The following is an 18,713-nucleotide window of genomic DNA, read 5'->3' on the forward strand; positions in this document are numbered from 1 at the left end:
CGCCGGGTTCAATGTCTCATTATTGTTATTATTAAGATTTTGTACTTGAACTATACTGGACTAGGAACTTTTTTATTATTTGTAATCATCGCCATATCATTAGAGGAACAATTATTCAACTTAGAAGAACACAACTCCAGTGTACATTCTACTGTCTTGTAGTGGTAATTTTTTGTTAAGATGTCTGTATTTAGAGATAAAACGAAGATTGACAAATGAACTCACTAAACAGCTAGCTTGTTAATATTGCAAGAGTACACAACTCATACAATATTTGTTATTTTGCATTTGTTAAATCATTTTGCTTTGGAAAAATATGGCTTGGAATGTTTCAATGCATCTTATCTTGAATGACAAGAAGTTAGGGTTCTACACAATGGCTTTGTTCAGCTACTGGAGAAGCTAGTTCTGTGTGGTCCAAAGCAGATATCATGCCCTGTATTTTGTCCATGTGAACAGTTGTTAAATAAACATTATTGTGTATGAGTTAGTATGCTTGGTGTGTACTGTTAGACAAGACCAGTATTTCAGTTTTTGCAGTTTTGCCTTTTTAGAATTTACCTCTTGCTTTGCTCGTTAGCCATTTTATAGTTTTGCGCAAGATAAAAATATTTGTAGTGCCTCTATAAGATTACCTGCTGTTTATTTCTCCACACAGTCTGATTATTCCACTCTGTCTAACTAGTATAAAAGTATATCTCAGTGATGACGATGGGATATATTTTCTTTTTTGTAGCCAAACAACCAGTTTAGCGTAGAAATGACAGGCTTTGGCAGTGACACTTTTCAGCTGTCACCGCAATATGGCACTGGTAGTGCGGTGCTCTCATTAGCTGTAAAGAAGGAAGCCAACCTTGACTTTGAAAAACCAGAATATCGCTACATGGAGCTGATTGTGAGTTTATAAAATGTAATGCTTTAGAATTGTCTGCCTTAAAAAAATATTGAGCCAATAAATTCACATTTATTGAGGTTAGCATTGTTTCAATAAACTAAAAAAAGTTTATAATTCTAATCAAAGTTATTATTTATAGGAAGGATAACTCCCATGCATGTTATTCCAGCCTGTCACAATGGTTCATTACACCAATCATTTGATTTTTTTCAGATAACAGCAAGAGACACTTCTGAGTCTGTTAATCTGACGAGATCGGCCACCGTGGTGATCAACCTACTCGATGTGAATGACAACTCGCCCTACTTTGAACAGGGTGTTTACACTCAGCTAGTGAATCCAGATGTGCAGCCTGGTTCTCTGCTTCTCACCGTTACTGTATGCTTTCTTATACAATATTTGTCCTTGACTTTCATAATAATGTTTAGAGGACTAATAGTCATTCCTACCTACTTGCTTCTGGAAAGCTCTATTGCATTATCAACATTCTAAAAATTGGAAGATTTGTCGCTCATTTTAAAGGGTTTAGCCATCGAGTAGCAGATGTTACAGTGATACATTAACAGGTTTTAATTTTCATGAAGACATTTAACTAGGTGTTCAGACAAAATCTAGCTCATAGATGTTTATCCGGGCTAATCATTTTGCTCTATTGGTTTGCACACACATAGGGTATCTAAAGAAAGTATGTGTGTTATCGTTAGCTTTTTTTGCTGTTTTGTATTATACAAATGGAGTTACCGTAATTTTATTTGAAAAAGAGTGAAATATGGATTATAGTTTAAAAGAGTAAGCTCTATAGTAAAATACTAGTAATAGAACCAACATCACTAGTCTGTGACTACATTTTGGGAGTTGGTCTCGTATTCATATAGTAAATGTGTCTAAGTTGATTTCAATGGTTTATCAATATATTCAGGTTGCTGCCTGGAAGGTTTGTACTTTAGCAGCTGTTAATGATTTGTGTAAAATCGTGTGCGGTTCTACTCCGGAGCAGTAACTTTGTATGACAACTTTTCTTTTCTTTGTCAATTACAGGCTACTGATCCGGATAGTGGAGTTTTTGGTAGACTGACCTACACCATAGATGCCTCAGACATGTAAGTATGATTAATAGTGTTTAGTCTCAGTTAGTCTTGAGTTTCAAACAGGTAAAAATGTTTGGATTGTTATGGAAAAGATAAGCGGTGGTGGCGCGCAATTTCACTTGGTCTAGTTTGACAGTTAACTGATTGAAGACAAAACGTACCGAAATGATGTCACTAGTTGAGTGGCTGCCTGTCCCTCTCGTTATTGATATCGGCTGTTGTATTCAAGTTGTAGCGTTATGCGTTTATTATGTTGGGTTTATTTGCCGAAGTGTAAAGACTTCATAATAACTATACCAATAACTAAAAACTAGACGTCGTAGTTGCACACACTTTTGCTTGAATCTGAGCATTTTAACCGCAAGCAAGTTTTGTCGATTTTAAACTTGAAACATCCTGGTAGTCAGATCACCTCAAACATCAAAAACAGTTGCAAATGGTAGAAAAATATCGATAATTTCTGATAAAATATACTAAACTTTTATGTAAGTTCATCATTAATAACCTTTGAAGGCAGCGTGGCAGCGTTTAGTAAGAATGATCTTGAGTATAAGGTTCGTGACTTGAGATAAATTCTGAAACCTTTTGGTCGATGACCGATTAACAATCAGTACACTGTATCTACACTTATAGAGTGAGAATTGACAATGAGACGGGGAGCATATATCTTGTGTCTGACCCATCAGAGAATGCCGGGGCTAGGTTTGAGTTTGAGCTACTAGTCACTGATGGTGGAGGCAGATTTTCTACTGCTGTCTTCGTGGTAAACTTTGACAGCGAGTTTCCTTATGGGCCAAGATTTGATAGCCACATTTATAATGCTAGCGTCTATGAGAACAGAACAATGTTTCTTGAGCAGCCAGTGAGAGTCAGGGTAAGTCAGCAGTGAAGTCTTTCATAATTCCATCATCTGAGAATTACTTTCACACATCATTCGTGATATCAACTTGCTGATTTATATTCCATAGTTGAAGATTTGTATCTTGCTAAAGCATTTAGTTGGCAATTTCACAAAATAAAACTCTTATGATTAGTACCCTGGAAGCCTAGTGCACCTTGAGAGATTGTCTGATGTAATAGTTATATGTATAATTATTCTGGAAAAGCTGATGTAGTTTATTGATGTAGTTGCTTAAGTGTTAATCTATCGTGTTGAAAGTAATGAGTTTGAATCCCTTACAATGCAATCTTTTTTCTAGCACTCAACCGAGGTTTAAACTTTTTGTTCAGTGTTAATTGTTTTTCTTTCTAGTTTGGCAATCTCTAATCTGTGTGTTACAGATCTCTTTTGACTGTGACAAGTGTTTGCTAAGAATTAAACCCACCGTAAAACCTCTAATTAAATGCCACCTTTATATGACCGCCATTATAGGGGAAGGGTTGAAAAATATGGCGCCACGGTATTCAAATATATATTTTATGGTACTAGCAATTGTGTAAAATTGGGCTGTAGAATTATTAATTTCTTAGCTGATCAATAGACCTGCACTACAATGCGCTGTATTTACACGATTCTGTTTTCTTTGATCAACTGACATACATGACACTTGTTTTTGAAAACGATCACTCTCAGGTTATATATGATGTTTAAGTGAATTTACTACTGACTTAGGCAACTAGATCAAATCACCTTCATGTTACAATCCATAGTCTTAAGCTAAAAATCTGATCTCTTTGCACTATGGACAGGTAATATATGATTTGTTATAGACTAAATTTAATTTATTTATGCTATAGACAGATAATACATGATTTGTTATGGACTAGATATCATCTATTCATGTTATAGACGGCGGTAGAGTATCACCAACAGAGATTGAATTGACAGGGTTACTCATGGCTCAAAGTTTTATTTCAGTCAAGCTCTTTTGCAATTAATTTACTCACTAGAACTCATTCAAAGGAGTTGCATGAAAATTAAAATTTGTATGAATAGTTGTAGCCTGTGTTTCTTCATTTTTGAAAATTAACATCTGCTGCTTTTAAAATCAAACTTTTTATCAATATCACACTAGTATTCTGTGTGCTTAACCAACAAGTGGGATATAAGTGGGATATACCTGCCTATGTCCGTTAGAGTTGATAACACTAACTACTGTTTTAGGCCACAAGTTCTCTCACGGTAGGCTCCTTGCTTTCATGTTCCCTTGTCTCAATATGTTATTGTCACACATCGTCTATGTTTCCTTTATTTCCGTCTCTCGTCTTTATTAGTAGTTTAGATACCACCCCTCTATCCGATTTGGAAGTTAGTTGATAAATAACAATAGTGAGAGAGAGAAGGGTGGTATCCTCACTACTCCGGCTTTTCAGAGTAAACTTGGCACAGCACATTCACAGCTACGCAAATAGAGCCGCACATGCAATAATTGTTGTTCTGTAGTCAGTGTTAGTTGTTGAGAGATGATATATTCATGTACATACACAATATATCGGACTTTAGATTATTACAACTAGCTTGCTTGCCTCATTACGCGCTTACCTATTTATTTTGTTTTGTATGCACACATTTAAGTTATCGCTTTGATTTTGTGTTTCGATATTACCGTGTTTCGATTTTGCATTTTAATGTTATTTACCCCAATTTATATGTTAAATAAAATTTACTGAATGTTGAGTTTTATTTTGCTTTATTTTGTTTAAAAAGTAAAGTAATATGTTGGGTATTAGTTGAATAATTCGTAGACTGTGCCAGTAATCTGGCATCAGCCTTTCCTAGTGATCCTTTCTTGGCCCATCATAAAAGATAATTTTTATTTAGCTTTTTATTTAGATTTGATGTTCTGAATTCTTTTAACATATGTGAAGTGAAAGTAGAATTATAATTGTCATAAACTGAACAGCAGTGAAAAATCTGAGAAAAACCTCTAATCGTGGTTAAATACTGCCTGTTTTATTTTCAAGCATACACCTTATTACATCACAAACCACGTTAACGTTAAATGGTCTCGATAGAAAATAAACGATGTCGTATGTATAGCTTTTTATTAATTTATTATTAATAAAATGTATTAATGATTTAAGTTAATTTAATGACTTGAGTATATGTATGACAATCACTAATACATTAATGCTATTAATGATATTAATGATTTAGGATTGTATGGAAACCTTGAAGATCTTTTATGTATTTGGAGCAGTTATAAAATTGTCTGTCATATTTCTCTGTAATCACAGGCTATAGACGAGGACTCAGAAATTGTTACCTACAGGATCATCGCGGGTAACACGGCTGATGATGCCTTTCAATTGCACCCCAGCAGTGGCGTGCTGACTCTCAGGCGACCATTATTAAAACAAGATGGCCGCCAATTTGATTTGACTATTGAAGCTTCAGATGGCCAGCTTAATGACACAGCGAAGATAGTCGTCATTCTCCTTGTAAGAAACGATATATCGCTTTATAACTTTTCAAAGTTTCTGAACTACAAATAATATGAAGAGTTTTATTTATTGAGATCAGATGTTCAAAGCTTATTGCAAGAGTTATTGAGTTTTGTTTGCTTCATTTTTAATATAGCCAAAATGACTATAAAATTTGTTACTGTTCTAATAGACATACCCTTAGTTTAAGAGTATGAACGTAATTGACACTTTAAGCTTTTTTACTTTCTATGGTTATACTTTATATATGTAGGACTCCAATGATTATACCCCACGATTTCAGTCTGACACTTACAGGAAGCGTATCCCAGAATCCACACCAATTGGTGAGTGTACATAATTAACATGAGCTGATTTTGAAATTTATGAAGTTGAAGTTGCGACTCTTTGATAATTAGAATGAGCGTATTATCTATGCTAAATTATAGTTGTATTAAATGACCAGCCTTGGCAAACTAGGTAACACAGTAAATCTGGTTCACAACTACATGTATGCTGCCACTATAATTACTAAATTTTAGTATGTGTAGTCACTGACTGGTTGACCTACTATTGGCCTGTTTAGTCACTGACTGGTTGACCTAATATTGGTCTGTGTCGTCACCGACCGATTGACCTAATATTGGTCTGTGTCGTCACCGACCGATTGACCTAATATTGGTCTGTGTAGTCACTGACTAGTTGAGGTAATATTGTTCTGTGTTGTCACTAATTTGTTGACCTAATATTAGTCTATGTAGTCACTAATTGGTTGTCTAGTAACGTCAAACTTTGTAGTTCATAGCGATCTCGAGTGAAGTCGTTTTTGTTTCTATGAAGACATCTATTCTGCAGGAAGCAATGTTGTCAACATCAGTGTTACTGATGAGGATGACTCGGATGAGCCAGGTGGTCAGATAACATTCATGATAATAAGTGGAGACAACTCTCAACGATTCTATGTAAACCCTCTTACTGGAGAGATGACAGTTAACTCTGGGTTAGATTACGATGCAGAGAACAACTTCGCCATTCAGGTCAATACATTTCAGCGTTTATTTGTTGTTTTTGTAGTAGATACCAACTATACTATTACTCTAGAGTAGTATGTTATGAAATATTTGGCTTCAGATACAAAAGGTTCACATTAGCTTACTTCAAGTACAGGAGTTGTCTTTCCAATAGTTGAGACCCTTACACTAAAAAATGTCCAAAATGTGGAGAAATTGATGTTATTTGATAACAAATATAATTAAATAAAAAATAGAATTTGTTTATTACAAACTTACTGTTTTTGTAGCAGAAGGATTATAACTTTAATCTTATCAAGAGTTAAAGGATAAGTTAAATTTTTATATATGAAATGGATTAATTCTAAAATTTCCTTTGTAATCCTAAAGAACCACACGTTAAAGCAAATGTTCTTATAGCGGACAGTCGCTCAGTTTTTCTTTGCACACATATTCTGAAGGTGATCTTTGTTCAGTCATTGTCTCGGCTGTACATCTGACATACGTTTGCTATTTGCAGGTGAAAGCAGAAGATGGTGGGGTACCAAGAAGGTCAGCAACTGCTACTGTCTATATAGAGTTGACAGATATCAATAACAAGCTGCCTCGTTTCTATACCAACCCCTACATACAGTACTTATCTGAGAGTTAGTATTACCTTACCTCGTTTCTATACCGTCCCCTACATACAGTACTTATCTAAGAGTTATGTTACCTTACCTCGTTTCTATACCGACCCCTACATACAGTACTTATCTGAGAGTTAGTATTACCTTACCTCGTTTCTATACCGACCCCTACATACAGTACTTATCTAAGAGTTATGTTACCTTACCTCGTTTCTATACCGACCCCTACATACAGTACTTATCTGAGAGTTAGTATTACCTTACCTCGTTTCTATACCGACCCCTACATACAGTACTTATCTGAGAGTTAGTGTTACCTTACCTCGTTTCTATACCGACCCCTACATACAGTACTTATCTGAGAGTTAGTATTACCTTACCTCGTTTCTATACCGACCCCTACATACAGTACTTATCTGAGAGTTAGTATTACCTTACCTCGTTTCTATACCGACCCCTACATACAGTACTTATCTGAGAGTTAGTGTTACCTTACCTCGTTTCTATACCGACCCCTACATACAGTACTTATCTGAGAGTTAGTATTACCTTACCTCGTTTCTATACCGACCCCTACATACAGTACTTATCTGAGAGTTAGTATTACCTTACCTCGTTTCTATACCGACCCCTACATACAGTACTTATCTGAGAGTTAGTATTACCTTACCTCGTTTCTATACCGACGCCACATACAGTACTTATCTAAGAGTTATGTTACCTTACCTCTCTAATTTTTCGGATAGCTAAAAGGTTTAGCTCCCTATTAATGATGAACCTGTACAAAATTGTTGTAGAATCTATCAAAAAGTATCGGTATTTTTCTATCATTTTGGATTGTTTTAATGTTTGAGGTGATCTGATTGCCAGGATGTTTCAAGATTAAAATCAATAAAACTTGATCGCAGTTCAAACACTTAGATCAATCGAAAGTACAATTATGATGTCTATAATTGCATATAAACTATATCAACACGATGTCAACTATTGCAGCAATAACAACTAGTGACATCGTTTCGCACGTATTTTTCTTCTGAGCGTTTTAAACGCAATCAAGTTTTATCGATTTTAATCTTAAAATATCCTGGCAGTCAGATCACCTCATACATCAGAAACAATTAAAAATGATAGAAAAATACTGATACTTTCTGATAAAATTTACAAAAACTTTGTGCTAGTTTCTCTGTAAGTCTATCTGATGTTGCGCGGTGACCATTTGCTCTGCTTCCATTTTGTATCGTAGATGAGGTTTTTTTGTAAGAGTGAATTGAATTTTTTTTCATCAAGAAAGAAAATTTCAAAAAATGCACCATTACAAATAACTGATGAAGGCTCCATGTGCGCAACAACTTGGTTAATCGAGGTGCGGACCCCCGTTGGCAGGCAGTGAGTAGGGTTTTGGCTCACATGTATGAAAAATCGCTATTATTTCAAGGAAAAAAAATAGATAGCCCAAGAACAGACTATTCCAGCTGTGACAGCAGGTGCTGTTTCAAAACCATCCTAAATAAATTTATGTTAGTGTCCTCTATCTTGCTAGATTAGTTCAAAAAGTCAGCAATGCCATTTAATTTGGAGTTGTATGCACTTTATAACTTTGATATTCATTGTTTGTTCATTATTTAGGCACACCAATTGGATCCAAAGTTATACAAGTAAATGCATTCGACTTGGACACTGGCAGTGAGCTGAGATATGACATTCTCCCTGGAAATTTCACAGCTACAGATCAATTCGGTATATCAGTCGACCCAGCAAACTTTGATTTTATGGTTAGTTTATTGATTTTATTGATCAACAATGCTAATCGCATGCATCTGAAACTATCCCGATTGCATTTTTCACAATGGTATATATGTTATAGCAATAGGTAACTGTACTGTCAGCATGGCTCTTGTGCAGTGGTTCTTAACCTTGTCGGATGTATTGAACTCCCCAAGTTTCACTTTTACTATGCATTTTCACTGAACATTTCTTTATTGAAAAATTAAATATGATATTTTTCACATTCAAGACATTGGTATATGCTTCACTGGGGCAACAATTAACTGCACTAACACCACCATGTTCAAAGCACAAAACCAATACATAGCATGAACACCACAAATTACATTACTTTTCATAAAGACATTACCTTATAGCTCAGTGTAACTTCTGCTGTTGCCTTGAGAGACCTCTGCTGAACCCCTGAGATTGACTTAGCAGACCCCTAGGGTTCAACGAAACACAGGTTGAGAACCACAGCCCTAGTGTATAGCTAGTAATTTTAGCCCGCAGTCAATCCACCCACGGCTCATTCTAAACCCTTTGAGAATCTCAGGCTACTGTTGTCAAGGTTACGCTTACATGTAAAAATGATTACTACACTGTTGTGATTATAGATTTTTTCATCACAGTAAAAACTAATTACATATTACAATATGTAACATCAGCCGTAACTAGGGTTCTCCATAGTGATAATCTCATCCTTTAAGGATGGACTGGCACAAAATTTAGTAGATATTACCAGAAAGTATCGGTAGTTTTCTATCATTTGTGATGGTTTTTGATGTTTGACGTGGTCTGAGTGCCAGGATGTTTCAAGATTAAAATCGACAAAACATGATCATAGTAAAACTACTCAGATCAAGCAAAAGTGCGATTATGACGCCTATACATTAGTAGCAAAGAGAGCGACAGAGTAAGGCACCCAACGCTGCAATTTGAACGCAATAGCCAATATTAACTCTCGTATAAAAACAACTAGTGACATCATTTCACACATTTTTTCTTCTGAGTGTTTTAATCGAGACTAAGTTTGGTCGATTTTGATCAAACACTACAAACAATTGCGAATGATAAAAAATACCGATACTTTCTGATAAAATCTATATGATAAATTTTTGTGCATGCTCATCTTCAAGTCTATTCAGAAGTTAAACTTGATAAGATAAACTTGTAATCTCCTTAATTATGTATGTTATTTAGAATTAATGTAAATTCTTACTATTTTGTTTTTTCTATAGAATGCCTTTGCAATAAATTCCTTGAATGGGGAGATAACTACTCGCTTACCATTTGATGAAAACATTGTCTCACGCATAAGCTTTGTGGTAAGGGCCAGAGATATCCAGGGAGAAGAACCTCGTCTCCAAGAAGGCTTTGGTGAGTCACAAGACTTCTGCTTTGATTAGCTCTTCATCTCAGCTAGTAATTAGAAAACTGCCTTTTAGAAAATGTTTTGTTCTACCATATTGTTTGCTTAGAATACAAGTGTAAGCCTTACTTCAAGTGCAGAAGTTGTTCTACCGATAAGTCACCTTGGTAAGAGGCTCTGACACTAACAACTGTCAAAAATGTGGAAAAGTTGATGATGTTATTTGGTATTGAATCGAAATAAATTAGAAATAGAGTTTGTTACAAATTTAATGTTTTTGTAGCAGATCGATTACAATTTTAAACTTTTTAGGGTTAAAAGTTAAGTCAAATTTTTACATATGAAATTGATTAATTCCAAGATTTTTTTCATATGTTAAAACCTCTATATGTTGGAGAAAATTGTGACTTATAAGAATCCATTCTTTCATCTAATTTATTATACAGCTGTTATTACCGTACTTATAGCTGTTTTAGTACAAATTTGGTGTCCTTGACTTGGAGTTTGGGGTTTGTGAGGTAGAAGTGTTTCAATGGCCATTTCATAGATGGTTTCAAAAGGAAATGTCTGTCAATTCTTTTGAGATAAGAGAGATTCGTGATCTGTTTACTGAATTCTTATGGCGCCTTACAGTGCCTCGCGTTGCGTGTTCACAACTCGAGTTGTACAACTCGAGTTGCCGAGTTGTACAACTCGGCCTAGGTTTTTGATGAACTCAAGTTGTGTTACGCAAAACTAACACGGGTTTGTAAAAAAAACAAAGTGAGTAATTGGGGTGTCTCATTTACAGAAAATTTACAGAAATTTAATAATAATAATTTAAATATATATACACATTTAAATTATATATATTGGCGATATTTGTGCATATTTATTTCTATAAATATAGCGAGACAAAAACAATTGTAGAATGTAAGAAGCAAACTAAAAAACAATCTATGTGGGAGCTGGGCCACTTCTTTTTCAAATGAAAAAAGAGTTATCTCTCTAGAACCTGACAAGAAACTGAATGAACACCGAAAATGAACATAGAAATTATTTCAACGTCGTAAGAAAATAAACCAAATTTAATAAATAAATTTGATGCACTAAAATAAATTCCATATAGAAAATATAGCTAAAGAAAATGAAATGATGAGATGTTCTCAAGCCGAGTTGTTGAACTCGAGTTGTTGTTGAAAGAACTCGGCTTGGGTTTTTGATGAACTCGATTTGTACAACTCGAGTTATATTTACAAACTCGAGTTTGTAAATATAACTCAAGTTGTACAACTCGAGTTGCAAACTCGGCACAGTATAATTCGCCATTAGCTCTAGTTTTACAGTACATACATAGTTTAATTTCTATTAGCTATTGGGTGCCTATTGATGTACCATTGTTAATATAACCAGATCTACGGTTATGCTACTGTAATACCAATATATTGCACCTTACTTTTACAAAGTCGCGTTGCGTGTTCACAACTCGAGTTGTACAACTCGAGTTGTGAACACGCAACGCGAGGCACTGTAAAGCGCCATAGAATTCTTGAACTGAATGGTTTTATAGGCACTTGGTTCAAACATGAGTTCTCCTGGTCAGTAAGTTACAGTAAATTACTACTTGTTTTATTTTCAACTTGTTTAAACTAGATCTAACTGCCTGACCATCAGAGCAGGTCAAAGTCCTTCATATTATGCGTTCCAAATGGTGAGGGCTAGTATGGTTCCTTCAAGGGGTGTTATTGTATTCCAACTACAATAAGTTCTTATCAGGGACAGTGTTGATGTAAGAGCAGAAACAATTGGTGCAAATTCGCCAAAATTTGACGAGTTTTTATAGTCTTGGTTGGGAGTGGCACAGCAGGCCCTGCACTGGGTTGGATACCGTCTATAGGGTTCACAAGCTACCTATTTGAAACCTTCATTTAACTTTTAATTGTATGAAAATGGAGAAACTATGTAGACATGTAGAAATCACAGTCTTTAAAACTTACTTCAGCAAAAGTAAGAAAGTTTGTAAGTCATTCTCGAAATCAAAATGCTGTGTATTCTTCTAGTGTTCTAGCAGTCGAGGTGTTAGCGGTGTATCTATTTATTGCTCAGCGTACCTATTTATTGCTCAGTGTAGCTATTTACAGCTCAACGTACCTATTTATAGCTCAATGTACCTATTTATAGCTCAAGTTCAAATAACTATAAGAGAAGATGGGGTAGGCACACCCTTGTTTCTGAACGAACCATGGACACTCACTAATCCAAGAATAGTGGTGAATGTGAGTGAGGAGAGCACAGGGCTGATACTCCGCCTGGTGGCAGTCGACAGCGAAACTGGAGAGGTCATAAGCACTTTTAGAGAGGTTGCTGGAGATCCTGACAATTTTTTCAATGTTGAGATTAATGGTAAGCAGTGAGCAGAGGCTAAAAAATCTACTTAACAGACTACAGGGTTCATCTTTGTAATATTGTTACGCTAGTCTGGGCAATATGACATAGCGCTTAATAGTATTTCTATTGGACATGTCAAATATGGTTCATTTTGTTCAATTGATGGAATTTGATATGCCTTCTATTTAAAGTGCTGCTATGAGCTCTGATGTGTGCTTGTACAATAATACAGTGCATGTAAAAAACACTTTTTGTGCGTCATAAAGATTACGCAAAAAAAAACTGTCGCCAGTCGCAGTTTCTGTTGCATCATTCGAATTACAAACAGTGAGTGTCAAAGGCAATGACTCCTGGGTTAGAGTTCTCACTATTAGGTCCTTTCCTGGTACAAGACATACCAGAGTTATTTGAGTCGGAACCTACCGCTACTCAGCTGAACACTAAATATAGGTACAGCATGAGTTGGACACGCTAATACTGATGAGGATAATTAAAACCGTAAGGCAACTACTAGTAACAGTCAAGTCATGTTATTATTAGATATGTTACACTAACCTTCGCTTTCTTTTGGCTATATGTTGACACCATTCAAAGGAAAATGTTATCATAATGGACAACAGCTATGATATATAATAACACAAGTGTTAGCACATCTTCATGTACATACATAGATACTAGCCGAATGCCCGGCGTTGCACAAGTATTAAAAAAAGTCTATAGACAGTGACAGGTAATGTAGTTGTCTGCCACATGCCATTAGCCTGGCACATTGCCAATGACTAATTTGAGTAAGCTACTATCCGTATCGCTAAACTTACGGTACTAGTAAGAGCGGGGAGAGCAAGCTTTAGTGGCGTTGCATAACGCAGAGTGCGATTAAGTGTATTTTAACCCAGGTAATGGCCCATATCGCCTAATGAATCCATTGCATCTCGCGTGGAATAATTGGTTAGGTTATCGTCTGGTGAACGGGAGGTACTGAGATCAAATCTAGCATGAAGCGGATTTTTCATACCTAGAATTTAATAGCTGTAGCTGGACAGACCGCATGATGACAGACTTTGAGATTTATATATATAGATTAGGCCTGAGTAAGAGTGGATAACTTCTCACAGTGTGCTGAAAATCACGAAAACAACACACTGTTGTGGTAGGTCTATTTTAGTAGATTAGTAGATGAGAATTTCATAACAGCAGAAATGAAGGAGGCCACTGCTATAGACAGTTGATTTATCCTGACTTTGTTTCAGGTGAAGTACATCTACTCAAGGAACTGGACTATGAGGAACTTGAGTATGAGGAGATGTTCATTAAAAAGAAGGAGATTGTAGTTGAAGCTGTTACTGCAAGTGGACAGGCTTCTTCCGCTACCCTACAGGTCAATGTGATAGACATCAATGACAATATGCCTGTCTTCAGCAGAGATGTAAGTTAGAGATATGAGATACTACTGGTGAAACTGAACGCCTGTTCTTTGAATATCAAAGTTTATTAAAGTAAAAGTTTATCAAAACTATTTTTATTTGAATATAGATCATTTTCATACAATATATAACTTTTATTATTGCTAATATTTAATTGCGTTTAGCAAATTCAATTGAACTTCTTTTTCAAAAGTAGTTTTAGTACAAAATTAGATTATTTAATCATTCTGTCACACAAATCTGATCACAAATAGCAAGGCTGTAAATTTATAAAATGTGAGCTCAAGTTGGTATGTATGCGTATATGTTAATATGTATATTTAGCAAAAATGTACTGCGAAAACCTATGCAGTATTTATAGAAAATATTCATGACCGTAAGGGATAAAAATGCTTGGGTAGTGAAAAATACTCCGTGTTCAGAAACATAAACCTATAGCATTTAGCTTTACTAATAATACTCAATCTGGAGATGGTGATATTAATAGAGGGACTTGCAACCCGTTCAAACCACTCTATATCCAGACAAGCATCTATATATGAAAGTTTGTTGTAGATAAGATTACTAATTAGGATAGTCAAAGTAGTCTGCTCTTTTCTAATACAGATTAAAACGAAAGGGGGAGCAATTCTCAATTTTATAGATATCAGTGGGCAACTGTGTGACCCACCCACTTAAAGGATGACAACCTAAATTTACTTTAAAAGTCTTTGCCAAATTCTTAATTAACAGGATGTGTACTCTCCTAATAATACAGTTGTACAACACAAAAATTCTAACAATAAAGGCAACAAGAACATTTACTATAATAAGAGCCGTGTCTGTTTGTCTGAAGTCAAGCTTAGAGGTTAGGGAAAAAGATTACATCATACAGGTCTTGAACTCGTGATGTTCAGATTAGGAGCTCGACAATGCTCGACACCCGAGTCCAACACTGGCTAATTATCCACCTTCCAACTTTTTAGAATAGTTCTACATATACTTAGTCTCTGTGCTTTATCACCAAACCTGATGAACTGTCACAGCAGTCCAGACTGTCAGGGTACTATTTACTGCTAATGTTAAATATAATGTGCTTTAGTACATGTTTTCAAGGAAAATGAAAAGGCAGTAGTCACTTTATTTGAGTAAAACCTTTTCTGTTGCTGAAATATTCATAACTGGTTATCCGTATATGACTCAGTGTTTAACAGTTTAGAAGTTGTAATTTTAATCTTTCTTGTAGAAATATGTTAGTAATTGCTACTCATATCTGCTTAGATCTGCTCCCGCCAGTGTTTGCTTCTTGTCCTATTTTCCAAAAAAATGGCACAAAAAACTGCTTTTCTAGTAACAATAGAGCAAAGTTTTTAGTTTGCTTGAATATGTTTTGATGAAAGTTCCGTGTTGAATTATATTCTAGACATATATATTCTCGCTGAGGGAACAGACATACCACCAGGATACTCCATTTGATTTTTTATCAGCGACAGATGCTGATAAAGACACTACACTTTACTATAAACTAACTGGACAATACTCCTATCTGTTCTATATTGATGATCAGGTATAGAGTTACTTATTTGTATTGTGTGAATGAAGTTTTTTTTAGCCTTTTTTAAATGAGAGTCTATGAACTCTGACTCATCTGGTAGATGTTGGTTCTTGAGTTTTTCACTTTCACCTCATGTTTGTCAAAACTGGCTTATTTTTACAAACAACTGTAATGGAATCATTGTCTGGAACGGTCGGTAGATTTTTTCAATAAACAATTTTTCCATTAGCCGTTTAACCACGTGATTGGTCTACTGGCTTGTGAAAGTAATGCACAGTTTCTCGTCTTGACAGATACATTTTTGATTTTTGTGGTGCCTCCAAGTCATTTTTTTATTCCAATATAAAAAATTTTAATAAATGGCTTTCATAAAAGTTTAATAAATGGTTTGCGGAGCTCAATTTATATTTGATGACAGCAATAAGGCATGTCATAGCAGAAAACATCTGGCATGTGGGACTCGTTATTTTGTATTTTCATCCCTTTCATCCAACCTTGTAGTAGCTGCGTTAATGGTTTCAGTGAAAAAGTAGAAAAGAATCGCCAACAAGTTGTGTGCTGCCTTTCTTCGAACATGTTAGAATATACCACTATATGTCCTGGTCAATAACTAGTATCCTTACTCATGGACCAATCAGCTTTAAGATGCCTTGCTAAACAATTTAGAAACTCAGATGTATGTGGCTGTCTTCATTTTTACAGTTGATATGTTTATTTAGCAACCTGTTTTTATTTTTTCGTTTACTTTGTTTTTTTTTCGTTTCACAGATTTTTTATTTTATAAACATTGTTTTTTAAGTTATTAAAATATTTCCGCTTTTTGTCTCATTTATAGCAACTTTACAGGATAGTATTTTTTAGCACAATATCGGAGTGAGGAACGGGACAGTAATTGATGCTGAGCTGACAGACCAGTATGATTTACAAGTAGAAGTGTCTGATGACCTTCAAGGAGGTCACACTACTTCAACTACTGTAAGTATCTCAACTGTAATCTTTTACTCATTCAGACTTATTATATTCCTCTTCCGTAACTTTTGTGTTTGAGTCGTGCAGAAATATCAGTCTGAACCAGGTTTCTGTATTGTTCTTTATTTTCCCATCTCTAATATTGTATTGATTGGATTTGTGCTGAACATAGTGTTTTTCCTGTTGCATTGTTATTCAATTTAGCTTTGTCATATTTTTAGATGCTTCACCTGTAGTCTGTCATTTGTTATAAAATGTATGGTTTGAATATCCTAGGTTTTGTTTATGATGGATTATAAATTACCTTCTTGTTACAACACTGCATTAAACCCCTATTTAATGTAGGTAACAATAATAGTTACCAACACCAATGAGCATCCACCTGTCTGCCTACAACCTACTTCCACATTTTTTGTGCCGAAGACTGCCGGTTTAGGCACCATCTTTGGACAGATATTGGCCAGTGATGCAGACTTGGGAGATGCCGTTAGATACAACCTTATAAGCGGTTAGTAATTTTACCCCAGCTTAGCCTACGTAAAGTCGCATCTCTGCCAAAGGTATTGTAGGATTTCCTTGTCTACTTGTCTGTGTAGTACCACGTACTAGCGAAATAAGTGGAGTATAAGGCCACAATGATAAACCTTGACCTCTTGGCTTAAATGCAGGAAATGCTATCACTTCTTCACAAATTTTGTTTGGAATGCTTCATGACCTTACTATAACAAATATGAGTGCTAGATTTTGTGAAACATACTGGATCAGAGAGGGAGAGAGAGAGGGAGAGAGGGGGAGAGAGGGGGAGAGAGAAAGAGAGAGCTAAACAACAATGGTGATGATCTACCTTAGAAATATCCACAACATTCTAGCTCCATAGTGAAGTCAAATTACTAGCTTTCTTTAGAGCCTTCTTACTGCATTGACTACTTTTTTCATCCCCTTGTTTACATGCTCTACTAGCACGAATATTGCATGACAAACATTTGCACTTTCCATTATCGCTTCCCTAAAACTTCTCATAAGGAGAAAATTATATTGCTAAAAAAATTGTAAAATAATTACAAACACAATTGAAAACAACATTTTAAGAATCGGACTTGAAAATCTACAAAAAAGAAAATGATTAGGAATTTCACCGGTATCCACCATTTGACTGGCTGAATAGGTGTGAAACTTCAGTAGTGGAAAGGATTATATTTTCAGATAGAACTAGTCTTGTTCACAGCAAGCATTCCATCGGGGCATATTATACAATGGAATACAAAACAAATAGCCACAAATACTAAAACTGAGCCAGCCTATTTCTGGATGAAATAAAATTTATATCACTTGAAATCTAGCAAAATCAAAAGCATCACAGATTAACTAGTTCAGAATTAAAGACAATATTAATGTAAAAATATTGTGTCCTCATGAGTACATATTCCTGATTAGTGCAGTTCATTTATGTTCATTTGTGTTATTTTATTCATGCAGTTTTACACTATTTCACTTTTAGTGCATTTAGTTCAAATTTACCATTTATGGTAGTGCAGGTCTAGTATACTCTACAAATATAGATTTGACTGATGCAAAAATAGATGAACTGTTGATTGAAAAAGTTCTAGAGTAGCAAAAACATAATCACTAGTACTTGACTAAAAGTATCTTTTCTGTTTCTATGCCAATACAATGTCTGATAAACATTAACTCTCCAACAATTATCAAATCTAGTAGGCCTACTCTGCTATTCCCACGCGCCGTGAGAAATCATCAGGTGTAACAACTATGCATACAAATAGTCTTCCTTATGGCGAGGTGGTTGAGTCGTGCAGTTAGTAGCGTGCCTTGCTACAAAATGGAATACTTAAGATCGATTCTTGTGTGAGGTAATCTTTTTTCCTAACACTCTTTACGGGGCTTCAGACGGACACGGGTCTTATTATAGTAAAGATTATTTTGTATGCCTGACTATTTTTTGCTTCAGGTAGTTGATGAAGCCTTCAAGTCTTTTCTTCTTCAAGTTTTTAGGTCATCAAGTCTTGTGGTGTGAAGCAGCAAGCTGCAATTTGTACTTAATGTTTGACATTTGCTTTTCTAAACGCATTTCCAGCTATTCAGATATACTGTATAGTATTTTGTGCCACAGACACACAACTTCAAGTATATGTTTGTGTCCGATTCATGCAGCTTTTACTGTCACTGCTTCTTATAAGCAGCGTGTATCTGCGGTCTAGGACTCTCCCAAGCTGACTTTCTGGCGCAGGGCCTTTTGACTCTCTTTTTGGTTCCAGACCTGCGGCTGTTAGCACGGTTATT

At 35.4% G+C, this 18,713-nt stretch overlaps 1 protein-coding gene across 1 annotated transcript in view; it reads left to right on the plus strand.

Moving 5' to 3' along the window:
- The window catches only part of LOC137387823 (cadherin-87A-like), a 54,722-nt gene that overhangs the window by 12,213 nt on the left and 23,796 nt on the right, over window positions 1-18,713 (plus strand). Inside the window, exons 11-26 of the mRNA XM_068074336.1 lie at window positions 737-895; window positions 1,109-1,273; window positions 1,934-1,995; window positions 2,617-2,857; window positions 4,088-4,105; window positions 5,161-5,364; window positions 5,621-5,693; window positions 6,202-6,383; window positions 6,877-7,003; window positions 8,612-8,757; window positions 9,991-10,129; window positions 12,282-12,503; window positions 13,739-13,914; window positions 15,315-15,458; window positions 16,308-16,421; window positions 16,761-16,923. Of these exons, the coding sequence (XP_067930437.1) occupies window positions 737-895; window positions 1,109-1,273; window positions 1,934-1,995; window positions 2,617-2,857; window positions 4,088-4,105; window positions 5,161-5,364; window positions 5,621-5,693; window positions 6,202-6,383; window positions 6,877-7,003; window positions 8,612-8,757; window positions 9,991-10,129; window positions 12,282-12,503; window positions 13,739-13,914; window positions 15,315-15,458; window positions 16,308-16,421; window positions 16,761-16,923 (2,335 nt within the window). The remainder of the gene's footprint in view (window positions 1-736; window positions 896-1,108; window positions 1,274-1,933; window positions 1,996-2,616; window positions 2,858-4,087; window positions 4,106-5,160; window positions 5,365-5,620; window positions 5,694-6,201; window positions 6,384-6,876; window positions 7,004-8,611; window positions 8,758-9,990; window positions 10,130-12,281; window positions 12,504-13,738; window positions 13,915-15,314; window positions 15,459-16,307; window positions 16,422-16,760; window positions 16,924-18,713) is intronic.

The sequence above is a fragment of the Watersipora subatra genome, chromosome 1, assembly GCF_963576615.1.
Source record: "Watersipora subatra chromosome 1, tzWatSuba1.1, whole genome shotgun sequence".
Lineage (NCBI taxonomy): Eukaryota > Metazoa > Bryozoa > Gymnolaemata > Cheilostomatida > Watersiporidae > Watersipora > Watersipora subatra.